General features: G+C 54.3%; 1 protein-coding gene across 2 annotated transcripts in view; it reads left to right on the plus strand.

The window, feature by feature from the left end:
* MBP (myelin basic protein) overlaps positions 1-24,868 on the plus strand; it is an 88,713-nt gene that overhangs the window by 17,307 nt on the left and 46,538 nt on the right. The window contains exon 2 of one of the 2 annotated variants that reach the window (XM_036093748.2): positions 3,938-4,025. In XM_036093748.2, coding sequence (XP_035949641.1) covers positions 3,938-4,025 — 88 coding nt within the window. Of the gene's footprint in view, positions 1-3,937; positions 4,026-18,399; positions 18,686-24,868 lie in introns of those variants that run through there. The other variant, XM_078060164.1, reaches the window with a different exon arrangement.

The following is a 24,868-nucleotide window of genomic DNA, read 5'->3' on the forward strand; positions in this document are numbered from 1 at the left end:
ACAAAATTGCTTGAAACACGTTTAGACACCGGGAGTCACAGACATGATTTCAGAATCAGGACACATTGGGGCAATGACACTCTGGGTCCCAGGTCACGGGGACGGACCCTCTTTGCATATCTGAGTGTTCTGTGTTTTGTCATTTACAGGAAGCTCTTATTTCTTTACCATGCAAATTCCATTACGTTTGACACACATCATCTTGATTGTGTTTGTTTTGCTTGTGGACATTTTGCTCATTGAAAATGTGTTATTCATAAGGATATATTTTATATTCGTGGAAGAGCAACTGCATCGGGTCTTAGAAAAATCTTTTTATTTGGACAGAAATTAGTGGATTTCCCAGGGCGACGTGTACTTTCTGCACGCTCGTGGGCTCGTTACTCAGGAGAGGGGAGCAGGTGGGGTGAGGCTGGAGGTCCTGTCTTCATGCCTCCCCCCGGCCCCCGGGGCCCCTTCAAGGAGTAGACAGTGGACGCACCGGGCGCGGGCCGAGGGTGCCGACCGTCGCGTCGCCACGATGCGTCGCCAACCCGTCATCGACCTCCAGTCACTGAGGACAGAGGGATTCGCTTTAAATATCAAGCTTTCGCTCTCATCTCTGAGCCTCGGCGGGATTTTACACCAGGAAGGATTTACACTGGCGGGAAGGTGTCGCCAGTTCTTCCTGGAAGACACGGGAGCCGTACGGGGCATCCTGATTTTAAATGTTGACGCATGAAAAAACGCACCCGCGATGAATAAAAATGGCAGCTAAATTGTATTAATTCCTTCTCCAGTAATCCTTATTTTGTACTAAGTGAAGGATACGACATTGAGGTCAGGCTCAAAACGAGGTGTGAAACCGGGACACGTGACACGAATCTCCAGCTGACGGAACAATCTATCCAGAAGTGTTCTCTGTCCCAGGTTTTACTCTCCTCCAGAATTAAATAAGGAGATACAGAAAAACGCATTGTAAGCCAACTTTGGCTTCCTCCGTTGAAACAGAAGTTACCCATTTTAAACATAACAATGGAACGGTTTTCTCTCCAGCACCTGCTGGGCGCCAGGCCCTGGGAGGCCTGGGGACAGAAAGGGTTATAAGGCAAGGTCCCTGTCCTCAGGCACTTTGCAGTGCGGTGGGGAGAGAGGAGTGAGTCCGTGGGGAGTCTGCACTGGGGAGGAGCTCAGGCCCGCCCTGGGGAGGAGGAGGACCAGGGCCGGGAAGCCTCTCTGCCGTGGGGAGGAGCTCAGACCCTCCTGGACCGCGAGGGCAGGAGGCTGGAAGGGGTGTTCCAGGCACAGGGAGAGCTTGGTTTCGGTTGTCGTCTGTCCCACAGAGGAAGCTGTGAATGTTTACTCCAGTTCCTGGAGACTTCCTGTTTTGCTGACTCCCCAACAACCCCGGAGATTGTTTTATCCTCCATGTTGTCAACATGCTAGAAAACAGCATCTTTGCCCTGTTTTGCTGTGTAGCTCTTCGATCACTGGTGACTGGAGCGAACACACTCTTCACTGTCGACAGGTACTTGATGAGCCTGTCGGATCTCAGTGCGGAAACACCAGGTCAGTTCATTGACCCGCTGGTGACAGTAGCTTCCACTGGCAAAGGTGGAGACAAACCTCTCCCCTCCTCCATGTTACGGGTGTTAATTTTATCAACGCCTCTTATATGTATAACGTTGGCTCTCAGGTACTTGAGGAACAAGACTACAAGTGTTGCTTAGGGGGATCGCACCCATTCCCCTGCTCCTGCCTGCCCAGTGGTGGACTGGAGACCCACACTTGTTTGGGGTAGAGGCTTCCGGAGGGGCCTGGGGGATGGGGATGGGGAGCAGGGCACCTGCTGCTGTGGGTCTGGAGGGCCGGCCTCTGCCTCCCCAAGGCCACCGAGGGCCCCGCCGCCTGGGCCTCGCCTTCTCTCCCACCTGCAGGCTGCCTGCACGTGCTTGTCCCTACCTGGGAACCCGTCTCGGTCTGAGTCAGACCTTCCATTGATGGGATAATACTTTATGGCTTCCTCGCGAGAAGACTCCTATTAGTCAAGATGGTTTTTGTTGCAAGTGGCAAACCCCACCCAAAGCCCCAAGACCTGGCAGGAAGGGGGCGAGTACAGAGACCGGACGTCCTGGCTCAGGGGGATGCCCACTGGTTTCACAAAGGGCCTCTCTCTCCCTGCACCCCCGCCCTGCAGGCGTGCTGGCCCCCCTGGCCCAGGGGGAGCATAGTGCTGGTCCCCAAGAGCTTCTGCACAGATGGTACTGGACCTTGGGGCCATGTGCCCACTCTCGAGCCTCCCAGAGACCTCCCAGAGCAAGGGAGGGGAGTCCCTCGAGGAGGGGAGCAGGGAAGCGGGGCAGGTCGAACACGCCCGCTGTAAGACAAGGCTCAGGGACAAAGCCGGGGGAGAATCTCGGCAGCTGGGTGCCAACGCCAAGGCAGCAGAAGGGAGGATGGTCACCTTTGTTCCCAGAGTTTCCATTTTCATTTAACAGACACTCCTAGAACAGTTCCTATGTGCCAAGTATGTTCAGAGCACTTATAGATACTAACTTTCTTAACCCTTGTTACAACCACAACATGCAACCATGCGGTATCAGTATTTCCTCTCTTTTATAGAAAAAGAAACTGAAGCACAGCGAGGTTAAGTGACTTGACCTTAACCAAGGTCACACAGCTAATAAATAAGAGCCAAGCCAGAGCATACTCCCAACCGGTCTGCCCCAGAACGCACAGCTTTAGCAACGGCCTGCCCTGCTCTTCAGAAGAAGAGTGCGCGGCGGGAAGAATACCTACCGCTTGGTCCTAGCTGGAGACTCAGGGGACGAGGGAGGCCTGGAAGAAGTGCTGCAGAGAAGGATGCAGGCCAGAGAGAGGCTGCGGGGAGCGGCAGGCCTCCCGGGGCAGCGTCTGGGAATGTCCCCTTGTGCGTGTGGCCCGGGAGCTCTCACGGTGCTGGTCATAATGGAGGAAAACACAAACCAGGTCGATGGTCAGGGACAGGAGCCTGGTGGCGCTCGTGGGAGTAACTGAGGTGCGGGGCGCGCGCTCTGGCCGTGACGGCACGTCGGATGGCGCTGTGTGGGCCGCGTGAAGCCACCGCCAGGGCTCCTGGTTACCAGACCAAAGCAAGACGCAGCGCAGTGTGCGGAGCGAGGCCTCACGGGGGTGCTGGGCCGGTGCGGACACGCTGAGGGGCGCGGGGATGCCGAGGGAGGGCTGCAGGCAGGCCTTTACGCTTTCGGGTGGGCCTTTTGCAGTTGCATTCCCCGTCACGCTAATGAGATAAAATTGATTAAACAAATAGGAAGAAACTAAACCATATCTACTCTATGCCCTTAAAATTTAAACTTAAAAGGAATGTGCACCCTGGTGCCGCTGGTAGGGCTCCATCAGAGAGCAGGGGGAGGCCAGGGGGCAGCCCAGCCCAGCACATGGCACCCAACCCCTCCTCTGTGGAGTTGGGGCACCGCGTGGACATCGGCATCGATTTCTGCCCCCGAAAGGGCCCGTTCTCGTACCAGGGCTGCCCTGCCTGGCTTCCAGGCGGCCAAGGTTGGAATTCAAGGAGGGCAGGTTCGGTGTCAGCTCCTTCCCGTGCATCCATCCACCTGCAGCCCAAACAGGGACAGGGCGGGCGGGCATGCTCCCGGAACACATGCATGATGATTAGCTGACGTGTTTTATCCCAGGTGCTACTCAGTTTCTTTTGAATGAAAATATATCCACTGGCACAAGAGAATGCTTTCGAGCCCAGGCAGAAAAAAGAGGCGGGAATTCAAAATCCTCTGCAGAAAACCCACCCTGAACCCAGAGACTCTCACAGCTGGACGATGAGCAGGGGAATGTGATTATTTGCTGCAAAATTTATAAGAAGAAAAACGTATTACAACCATCTCGTTGATAAAGCAAGCACTGCATGTTAAGAGGGGGTCTTGTTCTGTTTTGTTTCCAGGACGGAGAAGCCAGCGCGGGAGAGCCTGACAAGAAGAGGGACGTCCGCCGGCTCTCCCGGGAGGCCTCGGAGGACAGCGAGGTGTTCGGTATGTGACCGGGAAACTAGAGGACGGGGCCCCACGTGCGCAGATACACGCATTTGGGGAAGGTTTTAAGTTTTTAATCACATGAGTAATCTATGAATCTGTTCTCAGTACTGAAAATGCAGAGGCGGTAGGAATGTGGGCTGAGTCCCCTTGGTCAGCCTCCCGCCGTCCGTCCTCCCCGACATGACCACACAGGTGGCCGGCGGCAGCTGCCCCGTCTCGTTCTTGTTCTTGTGCTCTGTGCCGTCCTGCGTGCGGGCTCCAGAGACTTGCCAGGCGCAGCCCTGCCGTGCGACAGTTCTCTGCTTACGTATTTGACCATTGTGGGGGGAAAACCTAATGACGCCTCTGAAACAGAACTAACAGGGAAGTGGGACTGTCCCAAAGCCCAGATATTTCAACCACAAAGAATGACTCAGGAGGTGTTCAAAAATAACCGTTTTCTATAAAAGTTTACTTTTTTGTGGAGCCCGCTGACATACACGACTTCCCTGCGTTTCTGCGCCCCCCCCAAGAGAATGAATGAACGAGTTCTCATTTGATTTTAACATTAAAAAGATCACCTTTCCCATGTGACCCGATGCTCTGTGACTTGCCCACGATGACTTGCCATCACGATGTGATGTGACTTGCCCACGATGACTTGCCATCACGCGGCTGAGCAAGACGCGACGAAGATCTGTCCGCGTGCCCTGCTCTGTTCTCTCCTCCAAGAATTCCCAGAGACGCGGGAACGATGGGGTAGCATGAAGCGTGCCCAGACCCTGAGGGCTCACTGGCATGTCAGAGGGAAAGGGAGCAGTTTTCTGGCTACTGAAGTGACTGTCCCTTGGACGGTGTCGTGTGCCTGCAGGTTATGATGCTCACGGCAGACAGGCCTCCTCACCGCGCTCCCGGGCCCGGCCGCGGCTTACTTACAGAACGGGTTTCTTAGTACTTTCGCTTCTCCGGCAGGAAAAGCCACCCCAATGTCTTGTTCCTGATTTGCTTGCTCTTTTTCAAAACTCCCTTCTGTTTCTGTGATTCCGTCCTGAGTAAACACCCGTAATGACAGAAGTACTGCTGCCCACTGTCTCAGTATCTTAAACTGTCATGAAAATCAGCATAACCCAGAGGTGCAGAGACTGAAAACAATGCAGATCAGTTTAATGGAAACCAGTGGGGTCAGTGCGAGTAGGAATCGGCACTCGCCGGGTTACACCTGCTGCAGGCTGATTTTCCTGGGAACTGGGTGGGGAGGGGTTTGCCGGAGCATCGTCTGCTGCCTCCCCGTAGCGGGGCCCCCATTCCTCAGGGGCAGAGGTACCAGAGGGGAGAAGAGACCAGCACCGAGGGTAGGCGCTGCCGCAGGCGTTCTGAATGCAGAGGGAAGGCACTCTGCAGATTTGAATTGAGCGACGCATCTGAGCGTCGATGATTTCGAGAATAAATCCGTCTGCGAACCTCTAAAATAAAGGTTTCTCTGGACTACCTCTCTGCTCCCATATTCCAACTCCATATGTATATTAAACACATAAAAGAAAACGACAGAATAAAAATGTCCGATTTTCGGTTTCCTATATGACAAGAGTACCTTTTAGAAGGATTTTGGCTAAGCTTACTTATTTTTTAAAGCAAATATCATCTTTCTCATTATTCCCCTGGTTACGTGCTTTCAGGATAGTTCACAACAGTATCCGTCATCCTGTTCCTTTTGGACGCGCACACATCACACGTGTGCATACGCACTTGTGACGTAGATACGTGTAACTCGGGAGAAGTCTACGACCCGTGTTTCCTTCAGTCGGCAGAAGCGTGGTGTGGCTTCTGAAGCTCTTTCGAAGGCAGCCTCGCCAGCTCTCGCTCGTAGATGCTCAGCCTGGATGGAGACTGAGCTTGTACAGTTGGCATGCACCAAATCCATCCTGGCACAAACTTAGATTTGTCTTCTGGTGGGAAGAATAGTGGCGCAGCAGGTGCTGCCTGGGTAGTTTACCGCGACTTCCCCGGGCTGGAGCACTGGGCACGCTCACACGGTGCTGGGGCGCACAGCCCTCACGTGGTCGGGAAACAAGCCCTAATCATCGCCTTCACGACACGGGCAGCTGGCCCCGGGTCCAGGCTGAGTCACAGCAGAGGGGAGGTGTGAGGAGCATGCCATCTGACGGCATCTGACCTTGAGTGAGGGCGGCCCGGGGGGCCTCACAGCTCCCGTGGTTCTGGCCTCAGCAGGCCTGACTAATACAGACCGGGAGTTCCTGCAGAGCTGCCGCGCATCTGCTTTTGAATTTACGATAATCTCCCACCCCTGATGCTTTCCTGGAATCCAGAGAAACCCCGGTCTAAAGGGGCAGAGTGACGAGGGAAAAAGAAGCTAAGCAGATCTTGGCTGTCAATCTTGACTGCATAATCTTGGAAAGTATATCTGAGCATTCTTTTTAAATTATGGAATGTTGTACAAATGTCACTCCAAATGAAATCAGCAGCTGCCTCCCACTTTTCCTGACTAGACAGAAGTTCCCTGAGTACCATAAAAAAACCCCATGCTTTCTTGATGTTCTATGAACCCTGAGTCATCGGCACCCATGTAGCGATAATCTTCAAGCTCCTGGTAATCATGTTGTCCGCGTGTCAGACGAATGGCCCTTGTCCTCTACCTGACACATTTCTGCAGGATCTAGTCCTCAAGGTCTCTGTGAATGTCAGGAAAGACCGTTGTCCTTCAGCTGGTTGGAGTCCTGGCTTAGGGACAGAATTAGAGGGGCTCAGAGAGGTCACAGCCAGGGGCAGACTATGGCAGGTGCCCCGAGCTGCTGGCTCACACGCTTCTTGCTCAGAATCACAGAGCGCACAGCTACCACCAACCAGGGTCCCCCATACCTCCGTGAAGGCTGGAACCGATCATGTACTTAGCAGCGCACTGAGGACTTGTATTTACTTTTTCATTTCATGGGAAAATCCCAGTGAAGGATTGTTCTTGATCTAAGCGAATCACTCATTAGAAATGCACAGTTCTAAATCTCTTCCTGTCATGCTTTTTCTGACAGTGTGTGGTTGTACTTAGGACTGTTTGCCTGGTTACCCAAAGAGGAAGAAAACACGGTAGCCTAGAGAACCACATGTTGTCTGAGCTTTGGGGAACCAGGTTATTTTGTGGTCGGCTAGTTATTGAGCTTTTTTTTTTTTTTTTTGCACCGTGCATCCACACATATGTTGTACACGATCTTCGTCATTTGAAAAGCAGTCAGCAAGGAATGCAGAACAGTCATCCCCACCCCTCCCTCCAGAGTCCACTAGCCATAAAACCAGGGCAGGTGAGGCAGCCGAGGTGAGCAGAAGCCTGGGGTCTGCCTAAATTATAGTGACAAAGCAGTGAAATCCCCCAAAAGAGGGCACCCCTGCTCTTTCCAGACAAGTGTGGCTCCTTCCAGACCAGACCCACATCTCCAAAGTCAGAGCAAAAGGGATGAGTACCCAGCACATCAGGTGAGCTCGAGCACAGCTTTGCAGGATCCCAGGGTCGTGAGAACATTGTCTCCCTGCCTCGGTGCGTAACGGCGCCCATGGCTAAGCGAGGGACGCACTGCACGTAGGGACAGACTCCTATGGAGCATCACGGGGAAAACCTTCACCAGCTCAGTGCTCAAATAATGGAGATAGAATTATCTATGTTTAGTGTTCAGCAAGAAAATACTCATATTGGAAACACTGAAGTTTATACAAGGATGATCTATTAAGTATAAATACGTGTGTATATGTGTGTCTTTATTTCACAAAGTTTGAGTTAGCTCACAGTAAGAAAACACACAAACAATAAAATATAGAAAACATAAAGTCAAGGTCGAGTCAAGTAAGAGCACGCATGTGAACCATATGGCACCTGCTAGTAGTTGAACACCGCATTGAACCTGCCGCAGGAAGACGAGACCCAGTCCATTTATTTCTCATTTTACGTGGGAGGTAATGCAGCCGCACCACGTTAGCTGTCATTTCTGCCCGTGCACGCATCTTCTTGTGTCTTGGTTCCCTCCCAGGTAAGCAGGGGAGATAAGAGAACCCCCAGAGTGAACGAGCAAGCTCACAAACGTGCACCTGTAGGGCGCCCCTGTCCCCCACGGGGACCGACAGAAGGGGGCCTGCGTGCGTTCCTCAAAGGAAGCCCAGCTGTGTTTAGCCAGTTGTGAGAACTTTTCTCCTGTTTCAGTTTGTATCACAGATGATCGCGTGGTAGTCAACAACTACAGGGTACTTTCGTGGTAGCTGTGCTGATGAGTTTCATAGGCGAAGTGTAATAACTGGATAATGAGTTTCCTCACACCTCGGCGCTCTGTTTGAGGCACGTGTCCCGCTTTTGGCCTCGCCTTGGCGGTGTCCTGCGTGGCTCGTGCACTCCCCTCCTCCAGGGACTATGGGGGACGCCCCTCTGGATGGGGAGGACCTATCAGAACGTGTGCAGCTGGGGGTCATGCTCTACCACATCTGGAAAATACTCTCTCCCACAGACAGATATATCCCCTGAGAAGTTTCACACAGCATTGAAAAAAAATCATTCCTTTTTTTGTTTCCAAGACCCTTCCATGAGAAGATCTTTTTAGTAATATTTGTATTTGATCAACCCTGATTACTGGACTAAGCTACAAAACTAGTAAGAAACCGTCATGATGATACAAAATTCTATCTCAACTCAGTAATAACTGAAGGCCAGGAATCCACCCTGTGCTTTCCTGTGGACCCCTCGTTAACTGTCCCTCCAAGCGCCCTCCAAGAATGGTTATCGGCAGCCTGTGTTGAGAATCGTGGAGGCTGGCTTTAATTTATTGCTAATGATGGTTGATTGCTGCCTGAGCCTGTTACCCGTATCTAGGCGAGCGACAGAACCAATCTTGAGCGTGTCTTTGGGGCAGATACAAATCATAGAGTCACAGCCACCCGCTGAGAACTTGAAGGAACGCTCGACGTCATCTGGTCTGACTCCCATCGTAGAGATGAGCGTCTGCAGGCCAGGAGAGGCCCACAGGCCACAGGGACAAGCTCCTGCTCTTGGCCCTGCCCTGAGCGCCCCAGGACACATCCGCTTATCCCCGGGGGCCCTTGGAGAACAGAAGCAGCTTTCGTTTCTGTGGTTGACAGATGTTAAAACAGCGACACAACAGGAGACATGTTATTCCGTGCATTTGCCGGACTATGAATGGTACTTTGTATCTTTCAAACCCACACACACCTGCGAGGGTTTGCGTGGCCTCGTTGTAGTTCCCAGGCAGCCCCTGGGGGGCGCCCCTCTCCGCATTCTGGGAGCTTGCTTATGTCTAGCCGACAGCTGCTCCCGGTGGGTGGGGGCCCGTGCCTGAGGGCCCCTGCGGTGAGCGTGGCTGCCCGGGGCCGTGGGACGTCTGGTTCTGTGTGACTGTGTGGCAGCCTCCGCTACGAGCTGCTGGACGAACGTCCCGGCCTCTAGTTACAGCGAGTAACTCGGCGTATGGACTCCAGACCTCTGGCAAGACATGCAGCCTCCGGTGTCCCGTGCCCGTGGGGTCCTAACAGCTGACCTCGGCCGTTGTGAGGAATGCACGGCTTCAGGAGAAGTTGCCCCGGGCGGAGCTTATCAGGGAGGCGGCAGGGGCCGCGTGCACGGCCACCCACGGTCTGCACCGGGGGGCGCCTGTCCCCGAATGTCTGGCCTCCCCAGCGACACCCATCCCGCCTCGAATAGTCTGCACACGTACATGATATTTAATTGTATGTGTAGTATTTGAATGTTAGACGTGCGGATGTCACGTGCTGTTTTCCCCGAATCTTCGGCTCTGAGGCCCGTTTTGCAGACACACCATCTGAGGAGGGTAATGGGAGAGACGATAATGGCTGGTGCCCAGGGACAACTGACACGTTCGGCAGGACCCGGAGCCTCTGTCCTCTGCCGCGTGGGCAGCAGGGAGGGGTGTTGGTGCTCCTCTGCGAGCAGCGCTGGTCTCTAACGTCGCGGGACCCTCGCAAGCTTGTCTAGCTCCTGGAATAGGCACTCACCCACCGACCTACGGCCACCGTGGTCCACCATCGGCACTCACCTGGATGATTCCAGGAGCCCCACCTGGCCCCTGCTTCCGTCCGGACCCCCGCCCTCACGCCTGCCTCCTCGAAGAGCACGCACCCCTCCCTGCCCAGAGCCCCGCCGCCCTTGCCACAGTCTGTGGGCCCCTGGGGGCTCCGGGGGCCTCCGACTGCACCTCCTACACTCCCCTTCCTCCCTCACCCACCCCTGGACCACGGGGCCTTTGCACGGGCTGTGCCCTCCCTCTGGAACACTCTTCCCCAGACATCTGGGCGGCAAGCCCCCACCCCTTCCCATCTGGGCCCAAATGTCTCCTTCTCAGGGATGTCTCCTCTGACCGGCTACTTAGCAGAGAGCTGCATTAGGACGGGTGGGCTTGCCAGCCTACCAAACAAACACCAGAATCTCAGAGCTCGATGTGGGGCTCTACCCATGTCAGAGCCCAGCAGGGTCGGGCAGCTGAGCCCCAGCAGTGACCCGGAGACCCAGGCCGCTGCCGCTGGGGTGGCAGGGGGCAGCCAGAGGGGGCATATCTTGCAGGGAGACAGCGTCCATCACTAACACTTAGGCTCCCTAGGCCAGAAGTGGTCCCGCGACCCCAGCACACAGGCCTATCTCACGGCCCTGTCTGGCCAAGAGGAGGGGAGCCAGGATGGGGAGACGCTGCCTCCCGCGGCCAGGGGTTTGGCTCACCGCACACTGCGTGTTGTCTGTCTCCCTGGCGCCCGTGGAAGGGGAGCTCCACGTGGCCGACTGTCTCCTTGTGGAGCATTTGGTGACAATGCAGTGATCCGAGGGACCCACTCACCCTGCTGCCCTGCCCGCTCCTCTCTCTAAGGCAGACTTGCAAACCGCTGTATTCTGAGAACAGTGCCACCCAGACTACTCGTCCTAAACCTGAGCTGTTTACTGCTGAGGAGCTCAGCCTCGGGGCCGCTGCCGAGCGAGGGATGTGCATGAGCATCGTGCATCAGAACCTGTGTGTGCGTGTGCTCACGCGTGCCCATGGGTGCGTGTGCATGTGTGTACACAGGCCCGTGTGGGTAAGTGTTCTTCCCACCGGCAAAATATCTCTGAAACTGCAGGTTGCTTTTGTTCTTTGAAATTAGGAATTGCTAAGACTACCTTCATTCCAGCGTTTTCATAAAAACGGTCTGTCCGTAGATAGGGTTTGTAGTTTTTCCATATAAATTCCCCATAACGGGGAAACCCTGGGCCACGCAACCCCGGTGGGGAGTGGCGGCTCCGGGAGAAGGAGCTCGGTCCCCCCTCTGGTGCGTCGTGCGGAGACGGGCGCCCCCACTGACTGCGAGGAGGGCGGGGCCGCAGCGACAGGGGTGCGGGGCGCCGCGCTGGGCACGTCCTTGCCCTCACGGCAGGCCCTGCCGGCCTCTCCGCTCCCCGAGGCCTCGCCGGCCCGTCACCGCAGGGCCAGTTGGCGGCTTCTTAACAGCCTTCTACCTTCAGGAGCGGAGGGTGCCGTCGTGCACATCCTAGAGCTGAGGGAGGCGCACACCGTTCCCAGCACCTCCCCGCGCGGTCTGCAGGGGAGGTCAGGTGGGGGCACGTGCTGCGCCGGGAGGGGGGCCGGGGGCCGGGGGGCGCAGGCACGTGCGGTGGCTGAGCGTGTGCCGGAAGGCGGCTCCGGGTCCGGCGGAGGCTCGCCCCCCGAGGGAACTCGCTGGGCGTCCGGAGGCTCAGAGGCCAGACGGTGGGCCCCCGGCGCTCTTAGCCCACTGGGCCTGGCCTGCACCATAAAATGGGCGGCTAGGAGTCACTTGAGGCCATCCAGGCCACAATAGGACAACTGATGGACTTCCAGAACAAAGGGGGAACACAGACCTTACAAATAGCAGCTGTGATGGGTTTCGGCCAGTGGCCGGCAATGGGCCCCAGCTTGAGGCCCGGGGACGCATGACCCTCCCGGCCCCTCTCCGCGGACCGCTTCCTCTGACCTGCGGCTGTGCGCCTGATGAACGAGCATGCTTGGCTCCCGTCAGTAAAAGTTACCGTTTCCCACTAGGCCTCACCCGCAGCCTGAACTTGCAGAGTGAACCCCGGAGCTGCAGGGCGGCGGTGGACCGTCCCCTCCCGAAGCCTCCACCCCTGCAAACACGTCCAGGGGCCTGGGGCCCGAGGACGGGACCCGCCGGCGGGCAGAGCGGCGCGCATGCACACCTCTCCATCACCCTCTCGTCCGCCTCTCCCGCTGAGGGAAGGGCTGCGTGTCTCTGCCATGAGTCCGTATGGGGTGAGCCTCCCCACTTCCTCACCTCCACCAAGGGCGTTACTGTCCATATTTTTTAAACTGAAGAAATGACGTGTTTAGAAAGGAAAATAAAACAGCACACTATGCTCTGGGTTTAGCAGCGCTGCCGGCCAAATCCTGCCAGACCCACAGCTGTCCCTACCCGTCACGCCGACCGACCCTGCTCCTGTCCACACCACGGCCGTGACTGAGTCCCACTTTGCAGTTGCGTTCTGCCCGGTTTTCTCCTTGGAGCTGCGATGTGTGATGTGCCAGGAGGGCTGTTAGTGGTCCTCAGTCCTCGCTGCCCGTCCCGCAGCTCCCTGGCTCGCAGCCACTAAAGGGTCACGTGAAAGGAGGTCCTTGTTCAGCCCAGGCTTCCTGCTCCGAGTGGAGTGTCACTGCTGGGCCCCCCAAGCCTCCTGGACACTCCCAGATCCAGAGAAGCCGTCCTCCGTCTGTCTGGCAGGTGACCTCCTGTACCAGTGATGCTGGTGGCAGGCGGGCCGCTCCTCGAGGTGATGAACGCGGCGGGGTGCCGGGAGGTCGGAGGCCGTTAGAGTGGGCGTGTTCTTCGCCAGCAAGTGAAGTCCAGGTAATTTAGGCACATCCTGACTGGAAGGTATTGTTAGACGGACCTGGTGCATTCAGACCATCTCATTTCAGGACTTTCCGAAGTATATAAAGTGTACATAGGAAGACGCTCCGCCTTTCTCCCTGTCTCTCCAACACCAAGGGGTCTTACCCATGCCTCTAGCTGAAAGTTTTTTTAACTTAAATTACTTCAAAAAATCACATCTTAATGTTCAATTTCTTTTTCCCGGGAGCTGTGAGAGCCGAAGACGTGAGCAGGTGTTACACCGCTGTGTCAGAGCACGGCCGCCGCAGGTGGAGAGGCGGCTACGGGACGCCGGCGTGAGCTGAACGCAGCAGGGATCCCCGAATGCTGTGTGACCTCGGGGGGATCTCAGGACAAGCTTTGTCCTTCTTTCTGGAAGCGGATGCAGCCCCAACCACAGTGGCGTGGAATTTGATGCGCACCCTCCTTCCCACGTGCACGACACACTCACACGTGCCCACACTCACGCACGGAGGGAGGGGGGCAGGGCTGCCCCGAGCCACCCCCAGCTGGTTCAGAGGCCGTGGGCGGAGGTCGGTCGGTCTGTGTGCGGGCACGGCGGGCAGGCCGGGGGACCTGGCGGCTCCGTACGCGAAGAGCGAGCCCCGCTCGGCCGCGTGCTGGAGCGTGTGGGTGGAGGTCTTCTGAGCTTTGCTGCCGGCCCCCGTGGGCCCGGACGGAAGACTGAAGCGCTTCCGTATTTCAGTGCGATCCGGATGCCGGGGCCCTGAGGGCCTGCGGAGCGGAGCGCGGTATTATTGTCCTGGCACCGCGGGCTGGGAAAGGAGAGCAGGACGTTCACCCCGCAGGACGTGGGCGCCCCCGCCCCCCCGCCCCGCGTTTCTCTCCTGCACGGCAGGTTCTGGTCTCAGCTTCTCCCCTACGTAGGAATGTGCTTCATTGTGCAGGGGTGCTGCTCGGTCCCCCAAGTCATTCTTCCTCATTTTCATCAAAATTGAACGAAAGAAATGAATATCTGTGATCATGTGGGGGTGAGGAGCCGGCCGGGGTGATGGGGGGAAGCGTGAGAACAAAGAGAAAATCGGGGAACCATAGACTGCCCTGTAGGTCGGGGGGCAGATGCCAAGGGCTCAGACGTTAGGAACACAGTCATGTCTTATGCACACGCTCCTTGGCTTCCAGTAAATGGTCCTTAAAGTTTAGATGCCTGGGACGATCAGCGGCACTTCGACTCACTCAAGGAGCTATCTCTCTGAAATACTGTACAAACGCGGCATAAGTTCTTCAAAGGTGGGAATTTCTAAGCCACCCACACAGACCCTTCACTGAGCAGTGGGTTCAGCTGGGGTCCAGTCATGGAGTGTGCGGGGAAGGGCCCAGTAGCTGGCTGTCGGCTCCGGCAAAGCTTATAAAGGGGAAAGTACGTACGTTGACATTCAAAATATAAGTAGAATGCTATTTTTGTGCTTCAGAACCCTAGTTTATTTTCAAAAATGTGAGTTTTCGAGTCTTTATTTTTGCCACTGCTTCTCTCTTCAGCAAGGTTCTCGAGCCAGGAGAGAAGTGTTCTTTGCCAGCTGTCCCCCGATGAAGCAGCCGTTCACAAGCCTGGAAACGCTGCTTCCGTGGGGCAGTAGGGCTCTGGGAGATGTAGCTTCTCCAAGGCAAGAGAGGACAAGAATGTGGGTAGAATTGCTCAATGAGAACACGTGGGTTTTGTCGTTGCTGCAGTTACCCTGTTTAGGACATCAGCAGTGACAACATCCACACTCAGCAAAACCCAAAACAGTACTTGTTTCTGTGGCTACGGGAGTGGGCATCCCCCGGGGAGGCGAAGGTGGTCGGGCATTCCGCAGTGACATCTGCATGGGACCAGAAGTAACGGGGTGCAGAGGCGGGACTGGACAACAGCAGTGATCGTTTCCTGAAGGCGAACAAATCTGAGCTCCGACATCCTCAAACGGGCAAAATACTCCTTCCAAACCATCTGGCATAATTTCCAGGCCCCACTGGAGCTACCTCCCATACTCGGAGCCTGCACTTGCAGGAACTTCAAAGACAGAAAATAGACCAGTGTTTTCTTCCTTCGGGTTTGAACGGGGACCAGACTAGGACGCTCTCCATTCTGCATCTTGTGTGAGTGCAGGGGGACAGCCGTGGACCAAACAGTGGACACTCCTGGACATTGCTTTTCAACCAGCTTCAAATCCTTAATAAGGATAACACCCGCTTAATAAGTGGGTGTTTTCCGCCTTGACCTCCTTGGGCCTCACTACGGGCACCTGTAAGATGCAGACTGTCATACCTGCGGGGCAGCGATTTGGGGGGAAGGAAGTCAGTAACACGGTGGTCTCGGCATGAGGACACTGGCTTGTCCTGCCTCCCCGCCTCCTCCGGTCATCGGGCCCCTTTTTGTTCCACTGCAGCCCCCTCAGCTGGAGGTCATAAACACGTTCGCTGCAACATGCTGCTGCCTTTTCCCCACCAGCAGGTCATCCCCGGAATGCTCCGGAGGCAGGAGCACACAGCACTCTAACAGCTGGAAGACCAACCCCACCTAACGGGGGAGCCTAGAGGGCCACTTCTCACCCGCTGCTTGTTGAGTGCGCCAGTCCCTGCAAAGGGGATTTTCAGTGGAAGGAGCGTGTTTCCAAGTGGAGACAGAGGAGTTCAAAGCAGAGAAGCCAGAAGAGACGCCTGCTACACTTAGATCTTTAATTCTCAAACCGACAGCATCCTTCTTGCCGGCACTGTTTGGTGGTCGCATTTTAGAAAATTAATTATTAGAGTTCTAGCTTTTTAGTTGTTTTCAGTAGTCCTGTGATTATAATTTTTGCACAGAATCTTCTGACAAATAATAGATCTAATTATTTCATTGCATGACACCCGAGATGTTCTGGTAGATACGTAATCACCAGCTAATTTGCTGGCATTCGGAATTAAATACTCAACATGTTTTAACTTCTTTCAATTGCCTCGAAAATCTGAGCATATGCCCTTTTGTCTTCTGATTTCTTTGCTGTTTGTTGAAAAGTTATATTGAAGCGATACCACCGTAAAATGGAGACCTCCTTAATTGCTTTCATTTTCAGCAGATTTATGGAGATATAATTTATATACCGTAAAGTTCACCGGCTTTAATCGGGCAAATTAATGCTTTTAGTATATTCATGGAGTTGTGCCAGGTCCACTCTAATCTAATTTAGAACCTTGTTGTCACCCCAGGGAAAGCAACTGCCGCGGGCAGCTCCCCGTCCTCCCTGCCGCGTCCAGCCCCCGAAACCACAAATCCTCTGTCTGTGGCTTTGCTGACGTGATACTTGTGGCCTTTGTCACCGGTTCCTCTCACTTAGCACGGTGCCTTTAAGGTCTGTCCAAGTGGGGGCGAGGGGCCGCGCTCCGCGCCTTCTTGTGGACGGCCCCTGGTGTGTTGGTCCGCTCCCGGCTGGTGCGGGTGTGGGCCGCCCGCTCGCCCAGCTGCCGTGAACCCTGCTGAGGCGGCTCCACTCTGCACGGTCTCCGCGGGTGCAGGTGCCCTGCTCTTCGGGCGGACGCCCACCGGCCGCGGCTTTATTTTGTTCGTATGTTGAGCTCCAGGGGGCAGGGCTGTCTGTGTACACAATCATTTTTATTCTACCATTTGCGTGTGGGTGTTTATCAAACCCCATTCCACCACCCAGGGGAAAAGTGCATTTAGTGTCTGATTCCCTTAATCGCTGGAGATGTCAGGCTCACAGGCAGCTGAGGAATGGAGGGACCTCCGATATTTTGTGGCATCAGAGATTTCTTCTCCCACCTCCAGGAATTGTGGTCATCATTGGATGATTACCTTCAAGTTCAGCTTCTCTAAGCCGATGCTTACCGACGCTGAAAACCTCTCCCCACATCCTCCAGAGCCGCCCCTCTCTGCACCCAAGGAACAAGACGGTCATTCAAAATCTCTGGGGACCGTGATCTGTCGCATGCCCCCGGGCACCCCCCCCGGCACGTCGAGAGGGGCTGCCCACCCCAGACTCTCGGTTCAGCGGGGACGGCTGGTGTTGGGAGAGCTCAGAGGCAGTGGATTGCCACGGGATCCTCACAGGCTCTGAACTCTGCGCCTCTGGGCCCGTTCTGAGTCTTGCCCTCACCTCGAGTAAACTGTCCTGCTCTGTTTCGTGGGGGAGAGTGGGCCAGGGGTCTGAGGCACTCCGGCGAAATTGGGTATTTTGCTCCTACAGCAGTAAGTTCCCATGTCTGTGAATGTCCCAAAATAGGATGACAGCCTTGGCAGGAAACACCTCCGACGCTCCTGGGATGGAAGTGGCTACAGGTCTTCACGTCGCCACTAGGAACGTGGTGAAATATTTAACAGATCAACACAGACAAAAATGAGTATCCATAGCTAACTTGCAGTTTGGCCCAGCCATTTGAATGTGTGGATTATTTAGTATTTTGTACTGTAGCTAATAGTTTGCATTAACGAAATGCTCCCCTCCGGGTGTTTTCACAACACACACGTCCAGTCCGCTCACAGGCTTGCCCCCGAGCTGTGCTTCCGCTGTCGGCTGAATTTTCAAGCAGCACTTTAACCCTGGCGTGCTGTTAGCACCCGTCCTGAGACACGGGCCTGCTTCTGGCCTGTTAGAGCCCGGCGACGGCTTCCTTCTCCTTCGTCCTGTGTGTGGCCGTCTCGCTGACCAGTTAAGCAATTTCACTATCAATTGGTGCTTTTTCTAATAGAAAAAAAAAGAGATGAAATGAATTCATGATAGTAATTTCAACTCTGAAAATGCCTTGGCTACAGAAGGTAGAAATACTGAGCACTGCAGGACTCTGTCATTGTCCACGTACGTTGGTGACCCCAGCCCTCCTGACTCCCACGAGAACTCAGGTGCTTTTCAGAACGTACGTCCCAGGCCAGTGGAGCTGCAGGTGTTTCTGTGAGGTCATTGGCCACACACACGTCTCTGCTGGGGGCTGCCTCACGCATCGATGACACGCTCAGTCCAGCACTGACCAGGTCAGCAATCGGTTGTCTCATCGGTAGGCTGTCACGTTTTCACGGAGGCTGGGCCGTGGCCTGTCCGTTTGCTGTGCTCAGGCCGCTTTGGGTCCCCTTGTCATCAGTGTTCCCCAGGATGTAATGTTCCTTTTCCAATGGGAAAGAAGAAGCGGATTGACTCTGGGCATGTGAGCTGATTACTTAGAAGAGAAAGCCTCAATCACGATACGTATGAAGATCAGAGACACCCATTTATCAATGTGTCTGGATGTATCTCGTATGAAGGGCAGTCTTCCATCACACACACACCGTACACACTCGTGTGCACACAATACAACAACACAGAAATCTACCACCATCCTAAGAACTGTCGTTAGGGAGACAGACATGTCCATTTCCTAGAAGTAAATTTATTTGAACAGAAAAAACATATAGCTGTTGTTTAACAAATGCCTTTTTCCCGTTATGAGTTGAATTTAATTTGATTTCCAACCTGTCAGATGTGATTTTGTCTGTTCCCAGAGCAGATAATTTCTAGGTGCCTTAGAGGTAATGTGGAGCTCCTCCACTGGGAGGCGAGTGCAGGGGGCGGGCACCAGTGTGGCGAGGCGCTCTCCGGGACGGTTCGAGCCCCAGGGCCAGCCTCCGAGAGAAGGATCCGTAAGGCCGGGGGCAGGGGTGGCTTCTGAACTGAGCTTGCGGGCCTCAGCAGGGAGCGGGGAGACGAGGGCAGAGTTGGGCAAGACAGGGTCGCTCTGCCCCTTGCAGAACCATCGCAAGAGGATTTTGCAGGCCGAGCTAGGAGTGCGGTCTTGGCATGTTGGTGGGTGAGCGCCGAGGGTCCCGAGCACGGCGGGGACTGAGAGATCATGCCATGGGGGAATGGGTATGGTGGTGGCACATCCGGGCTGAGGCTGCAGGGGTGCTGCTGAAGTGGGGGCTGCAGGCCTGCAGAGGGGAGGCGGGAGGGCTGTGACGGCAGGATCGGTTCTCAGCTCTGCAGATTTGCCTTTCCAAACATCTCCCTGCGTTGTCCTCAGGCCACACGTTGTCAGCCTGGCGGCCTTCCCTGTCCTCTGTGCTGCATTCACCAGGCGCCCCGGTCAGTCTGCGTGGCCCTGGGTCCTGCGGCAGAACAGGCTTCCTGCCCTGAGCATCGAGAGCAGGTAATCAGGGTAGCACACTGAACCCTCTGTCGCTTGGACATGACCCCAGTGGCATACCAAGCCCAGCCGCCGCGGGCAGATCAGCCCAGGCCACCAGCATCCAGAGCGGGGATGCACGTCCTGGTGAGGGTGGTTTGCACAGCCAAGAGGGAGAGCGGAGGGGACCAGAGACAGAGGCTGAGGCCAGGGCCGCACGTGACGCAGCTGGGGCAGAGCCTGTGGTGGGAGTCCGGGTCAGCAAAGGTCAAGCGGAGTGGCTGAGGCGACAGGGAGGCCTTGAGAGCTGAGCAGGGCGCTGTGGTGTGAACGCCTGGGGGTATGAGTGGCATCCGCTAAGACGGCGCTTGAGGCAGGTGTGAAGAGAGCGGCTTCGATGCGTTTCACATCCATCCTCCCTCGGCGCTGGGCCCACGTGGCACGCAGAGGGGAAGGTAACATGCTCCCATCACGACACTGTGAAATCGTCGGTCCATGACAAGGCACCGAGTATTCGGGGAGATTAAAAGCTTTGTCTCCGATAAACCACTTTCTAAGGACGACGCCGAATGTGCCATGTTTGGGCTTGCGGGGACGTAGAGACAGAGGGGACTTCACAGCCCACCCCCGACCTCCTGTGAGTGACGCCGGCCTTGGGTGGTCAGCACCTGGCGGTGACAGCGCCTGGCAGATTGCATCTCACAACCGGGGACCAGTTAGATGCTCTTAGATGCTCAGGGACCAGTAACCGGGACCCCTGAGATTACCCAGGACTGGTGGGAAATGTCACCACGTTGGCTCTGTGATGAAGATTTAAAACGTTATGTTAGATTCAAAGGGACTGATTTCCCTTGGAGAACTTTGTAAAACACATCCACATATGAATATAGACGTGAGCTTATTTCCTTGATGTGGAAATGCTGACTTCCTACTTACGATAATTTCCTTATGAAATTATCAATTTGTTCAAGGTTCATGTAACAAAACAGAAAAATAGATGATCACAAGTACCCATTGTGGTTGATTTAAAATTTTCATAAATCAATCTTTAAAAGTATCTACTTCCACTGGATGAGTAGACAGGATATTTTCGGTTTCTTCGGTTGGATACCCTATGAAATTAAATGGTTATCTGACTATAGGATCGTGATAAATGGTCTTGAAATGATTTTCAAAAAAGAAAATAACCCCCCCAAAACTATATTAGTATGCACTTTACTCAAATAGCACGTATCTAAGAACAGTTAAAGCAGCAGGTGAGTTGACGAGAGTTCACCTGAGGCTGTTTTTATAAATCTCTTAGAATGTCTTTTTTCTCCCTATTTATCTAGTGTCACATCACCTTTTCTTGCTCTGAATAATCATGTTTTATTGCCTGAGTTTTTTAGAGCATTTCACTGCATATTTCTTAACCTGGAGAGTTTTCAAGTTCTTTTTATCCCGAAAGCCGAGCAGCAGGTGGCACGCGCTGGTACGAGGTCGGCACGGTGTAAGCACTCTGTGGCCGCCGGGGGCCGGCGGTGAAAAGCACACATTGTGCGCAGAGCCCCCATCTCTGCCGCGCCAGACATTTGACACCATTGTTCCTTGGCTTCCAGGGACAGAAAGTGCTGCAGAACAGATCTGCAACTGTCCCCAAGAAAAGACCTAAAAATAACTCTCTCATTCACCAAACTATAAATGTATCGATTATTCGTTACACCGTAAACCAGGGATTATGCCTGTCCTGCAAAACAGAGTAAATATTAAAAGGTAAGGAATGATACAAGTATTCTCTGAATACTTACAAAATAGCATTACTGTTTCTGGGGGGGGGGGAGTTAAACTGGAAATAATGTTTCAGCTAAGAGAAGGGATGCCAATCGAAGCAGTTAAATCCTGGACTCTTGCTTCCTCTTCATCTGATCACAGCAAACCCCACAACAAGGCGGTCTGATGCCAAGTGTCTGATCTTTTCAGAAGACCAAGGACATGCGTTCTGGAACGTGTCTTTGGCTGAAAGGACGAGAAAGCAGGCCACATTCTGTGCATCTACTCCCTCCTTCCTTTAATTTGGAATAGCCGCGGGTAAAATGTTAGATATTTATGCATTCAACAAGCAAAGTTTCCAATAAGATCACGGAAACTGATAGTTATTTCCATTTTATTGCAAATGGGTGTTTCTTCATCTACACATCAGATGACTCCAGTTTTGACCTTTTTTTAAATAGTGCTGTGATTAGTAGAAACTTCACATCTTTATACTGGTTTCACATAGAGAATGTAAGTTCTGCTGTTTACTCTCTGGCTTTCTGCAGGCCTTTTGTCGGTAATGCTTCCAAAACAAGCAATCTCGTATCAGCTGACAGTTAACAAACAACTTTCAGAATTGAAAGGGAAGAAAAAAAGGAGGATAAGAAAATTATAACATTAAGTTCTTTAAAAAAAAAAGATTTTATTTATTTATTTAGAGAGTGCATGAGCCCAAGGGGGGTCAAAGGGAGAGAGAAGTCAAAGCAGACTCCGTACTGAGCACAGAGCCCAATGTGGGGCTCGATCTCATGACCCTGAGATCAGGACCTGAGCCGAAAGCACGAGTGGGACGCTCCACCACTGCACCACCCAGGCGCCCCTGACATTCGGTTCTTAAAGATGAACAGCACGCACGTGAACGGCGTGCTAGATGCACACTCACACGTCGCTAGAATTTTATCATTTATATGTGATTTTGTACAGAAAGCTCCTCAGTGACCAGAGAAGATTCGCGGTGCTGAGAACGGGGCAGGGATGTGCAGGCGCAGATAACGTGAGGCGCAGATGCCACGAGCGTCCCCCTAACTCCGAAGTTCTGCTTGGGAACGTGTCACACGCGAGACTTTGATTCCTCGGCAGAAGTGCTGAGACTCAGCCGCGTGTCCCCTTCCCCTCCTCTGCTCCTTTGCCCTCAGGTGATACGCCATCACCACCCTTTTCCTCTCGCCCACTGTTGGCCCACAGCTCCTACCTGATGGGCCGTTTCTTGGTCTAAGAATCAGCTTTTGTCTGACACCCAGGCCAGTCAGGTCAGGTCTTGCTTTCTTTACCTTCCGCTTCTGAGTTTGGGTTACTGGTCTCTGTCCCTGGGGTCCCTGCGGACGTTCCCGAGTGGCCCTGGGGTACGAATTAAAAACAGATGATTCCAGAGAGCTGACGTCCTTTTGGCAAGCATACCCATTCATCTTCTTGTTTGAAGATAACTGTCATTAATTTCATTCATTAAAACCAACTACATTTTTAAAACTGCCTTATATGTCAAAAGCCACAAAAGCTTCAAGCTCAAAGCAAACGATACCTTGCCGTACCTTCTTACCTCTGGGGGCACAGGAAGAGTTAAGTAAACTCTTACGCTCTGGGCTCACAGCACACTGACCTCTCCTAAAGTTATGTGATGTTCAGCCATCAGTTTTGTATCCTCTGAAGGCCCCACAACTCATTGTGCCTGTTTTTAGAGCTGAAAATTAGATGAGAGCTCACAGAGGTCAACAGACCCTCTGCAAAGGGGGCCGGTAGTAAATATTTCAGGCTCTGAGGGCCGTATGGTCTCTTTGGTGCTTACTCAACTCTATCTTTGGAGCCTGGAAGCAGCCACAGATGATTTTGTGAGTAAATGAGCATGGCTGTGTTCCGTTAAAGCTTTATTTATGGACACCGAAATTTGAATTTTGTATCCTTTCCATGTGTCATGAAATGCTATTTTTTTCTTTTCAAACTATTTAAGAACATCACAAACATTCTTAGCTTGCAGGCTGTACAAAAACAGGCGATGGGCGAGCTTGGGTCGTGGGCAAAGTTTGCCAACACCTTTTGCATCACTGATGATGTGAATGCTTTGCTAACTCAGTGAAGCCATGTTGATTTCTGCTCGGTACAGAATAGAAGCGAAAAATTCTGCCTATGAGCCAGTCATAAGATTTCTTGTACCTTAAAAATATTACGTGAAAAGCTAGCAGCAGCACCCATGCCGTGAATTAACTGGTGAATAATTCCTCCATGAAGCGAGTAGCATACATACACGTGCTTGTGTGCCCGCGTGTCCGTGCCTTCATTAGCGTGGATGCCCGCCTGCACGCGTGCGTCCTTACCTAGCAGCTGCCCCCTTCCACGCCCTGGGGAAGCGAGACGATAAGGCAGAGTGGAACCGACACAGTCACAGATCTGGGACCTTGCGTTTGCCTAATTCCCAGGCCTAGTTATGAAGTGGTAGGAAAAAAATACACATATGGTATCAGGCCCCTGGTGTTGGCGTTTCTACTCGCCGCGTGCTGTGGCGTAAGCCTGTCCGGGCCTGACTGCCTCACCTGTCCGATTGGGGTAGAGATGCGCGCTCCTTTGATCCCGGCACCTCAGCGTGGCATTAACTTTCCAACCGGGCAGAAGTCCTTTAGTACTAAGCGTGGAAGCATAAACAGGACGTGGAACATCCACTCTTCCCTCCTGCCCTGTCGCCCAGCACCCACGTGCCTGCAAACGCACACATGGACACACTTACACGTGCACACGTGTGCATGCACACACACACACACACACAGGAGGACCAGAGAGAGTCCAGGAGTCAGGAGCAGCAGAAAGGCGCCATCACCAAACTGCACCCAGTGCCCACATTGCCCCAGGAGTCCCTTGTCCCTCCGCACCCAGGTCTCCCGGCAGGTGACTGTCTTTCCCACAATCCCACAGCGAGGCAGTCGAGGTGGCGCGTGATGGTACCGTGCTCCGAAGGCTCCTCACGGTGGGACGCCACCTTCCCGCCCCCCTCCCGTGACGGCTGCCCGCAGCCCTGGGGGCCTCCACCAGCAGACGGCCACCTCGGCTGCAGGGCCCCCCGCTGCCCGTCCGCAGCCGTCCTGCGGCATCGCCTCCGAGGAAGGACATCTCCTTTGCTTCCGCCCTATATTCGTCCCTTCTTAACTTACGGTGGCTGGGGCCCCGCGCAGGCTCGGCCTTGCTCCCGGTGCTCGTTTGCGAACGGCTCAGCGAAGGCTGTGGCGGGGCTTTGCGGCTCCGGCCTGATGCGCGCCCACTCGCCCCTACCTCTGTCCCCGCAGGTGCCCCTCGGACACGTTTGCTCGAATGAGCGAGTGTGCATCCCGCGCGGGGTGAAGTTGTCGGGGGCGTGTGTTCGAGCTTTCCTCCGTGGCACTTCTTCTACCCACAGAGGAAGCCAGAGGCTGTGGGTTTCTCCTGGGTCCCCAGGGAGGACGGGGAGCAGGGTGCCCGGGGTGGGGTTCTGAGACCGCCCGGAGCCAGGGCAGGGGCTCCTCACCCCGGGAGACCCTGAGCGGCGCCTGGAACGCAGCCTGTGCCGGGCTGCCCGCTGCGAGCGCGTGCGGGGGGCTGGCGGGCAAGGGGGCAGCCTGAGCCCGCGGCCCCGGACCCTCCCCACACCGTCTGCAGCGCGGCCGTCTGTGAAGTCTCGGTGTGAAAACACACGTCGGATGAGCTTGTGATTTTCACACAAGTCAGAAATGAGGTCACAGCTGCTTCGTCTCATATAGTAAAAACTGCTGCAGGTCACAGCTCACGGCTGGAGGGTCTCAGACCGGGTCAGAGTCGCAGCAGGGACAAAGGGCTGAAATGAGTCAAAGCGAAGGGAGTGACCGGGACACGGGGTTGGCGCCAGTGGGTGGGCTCGGGAGGTGGGCTGCTTCTCTGTGGCTGCGGACACTCAGGATCCAGGAGCCAGACAGCGTCTCTCGGGAAAAGGTTATCATCCCTCCGACGGGGGCCGCACAGAGCTTGAAGCTCTGGAAAGCTGGTGTCCACGTTGTGGTTTGGGTTAAGATAAACCAAGACAGGCTTAAAGGGGACACTCAAGGTGCATTGCACTGCTTTTGTATTCTGAGGCACTT

This window comes from Halichoerus grypus, chromosome 13 (assembly GCF_964656455.1).
Source record: "Halichoerus grypus chromosome 13, mHalGry1.hap1.1, whole genome shotgun sequence".
Lineage (NCBI taxonomy): Eukaryota > Metazoa > Chordata > Mammalia > Carnivora > Phocidae > Halichoerus > Halichoerus grypus.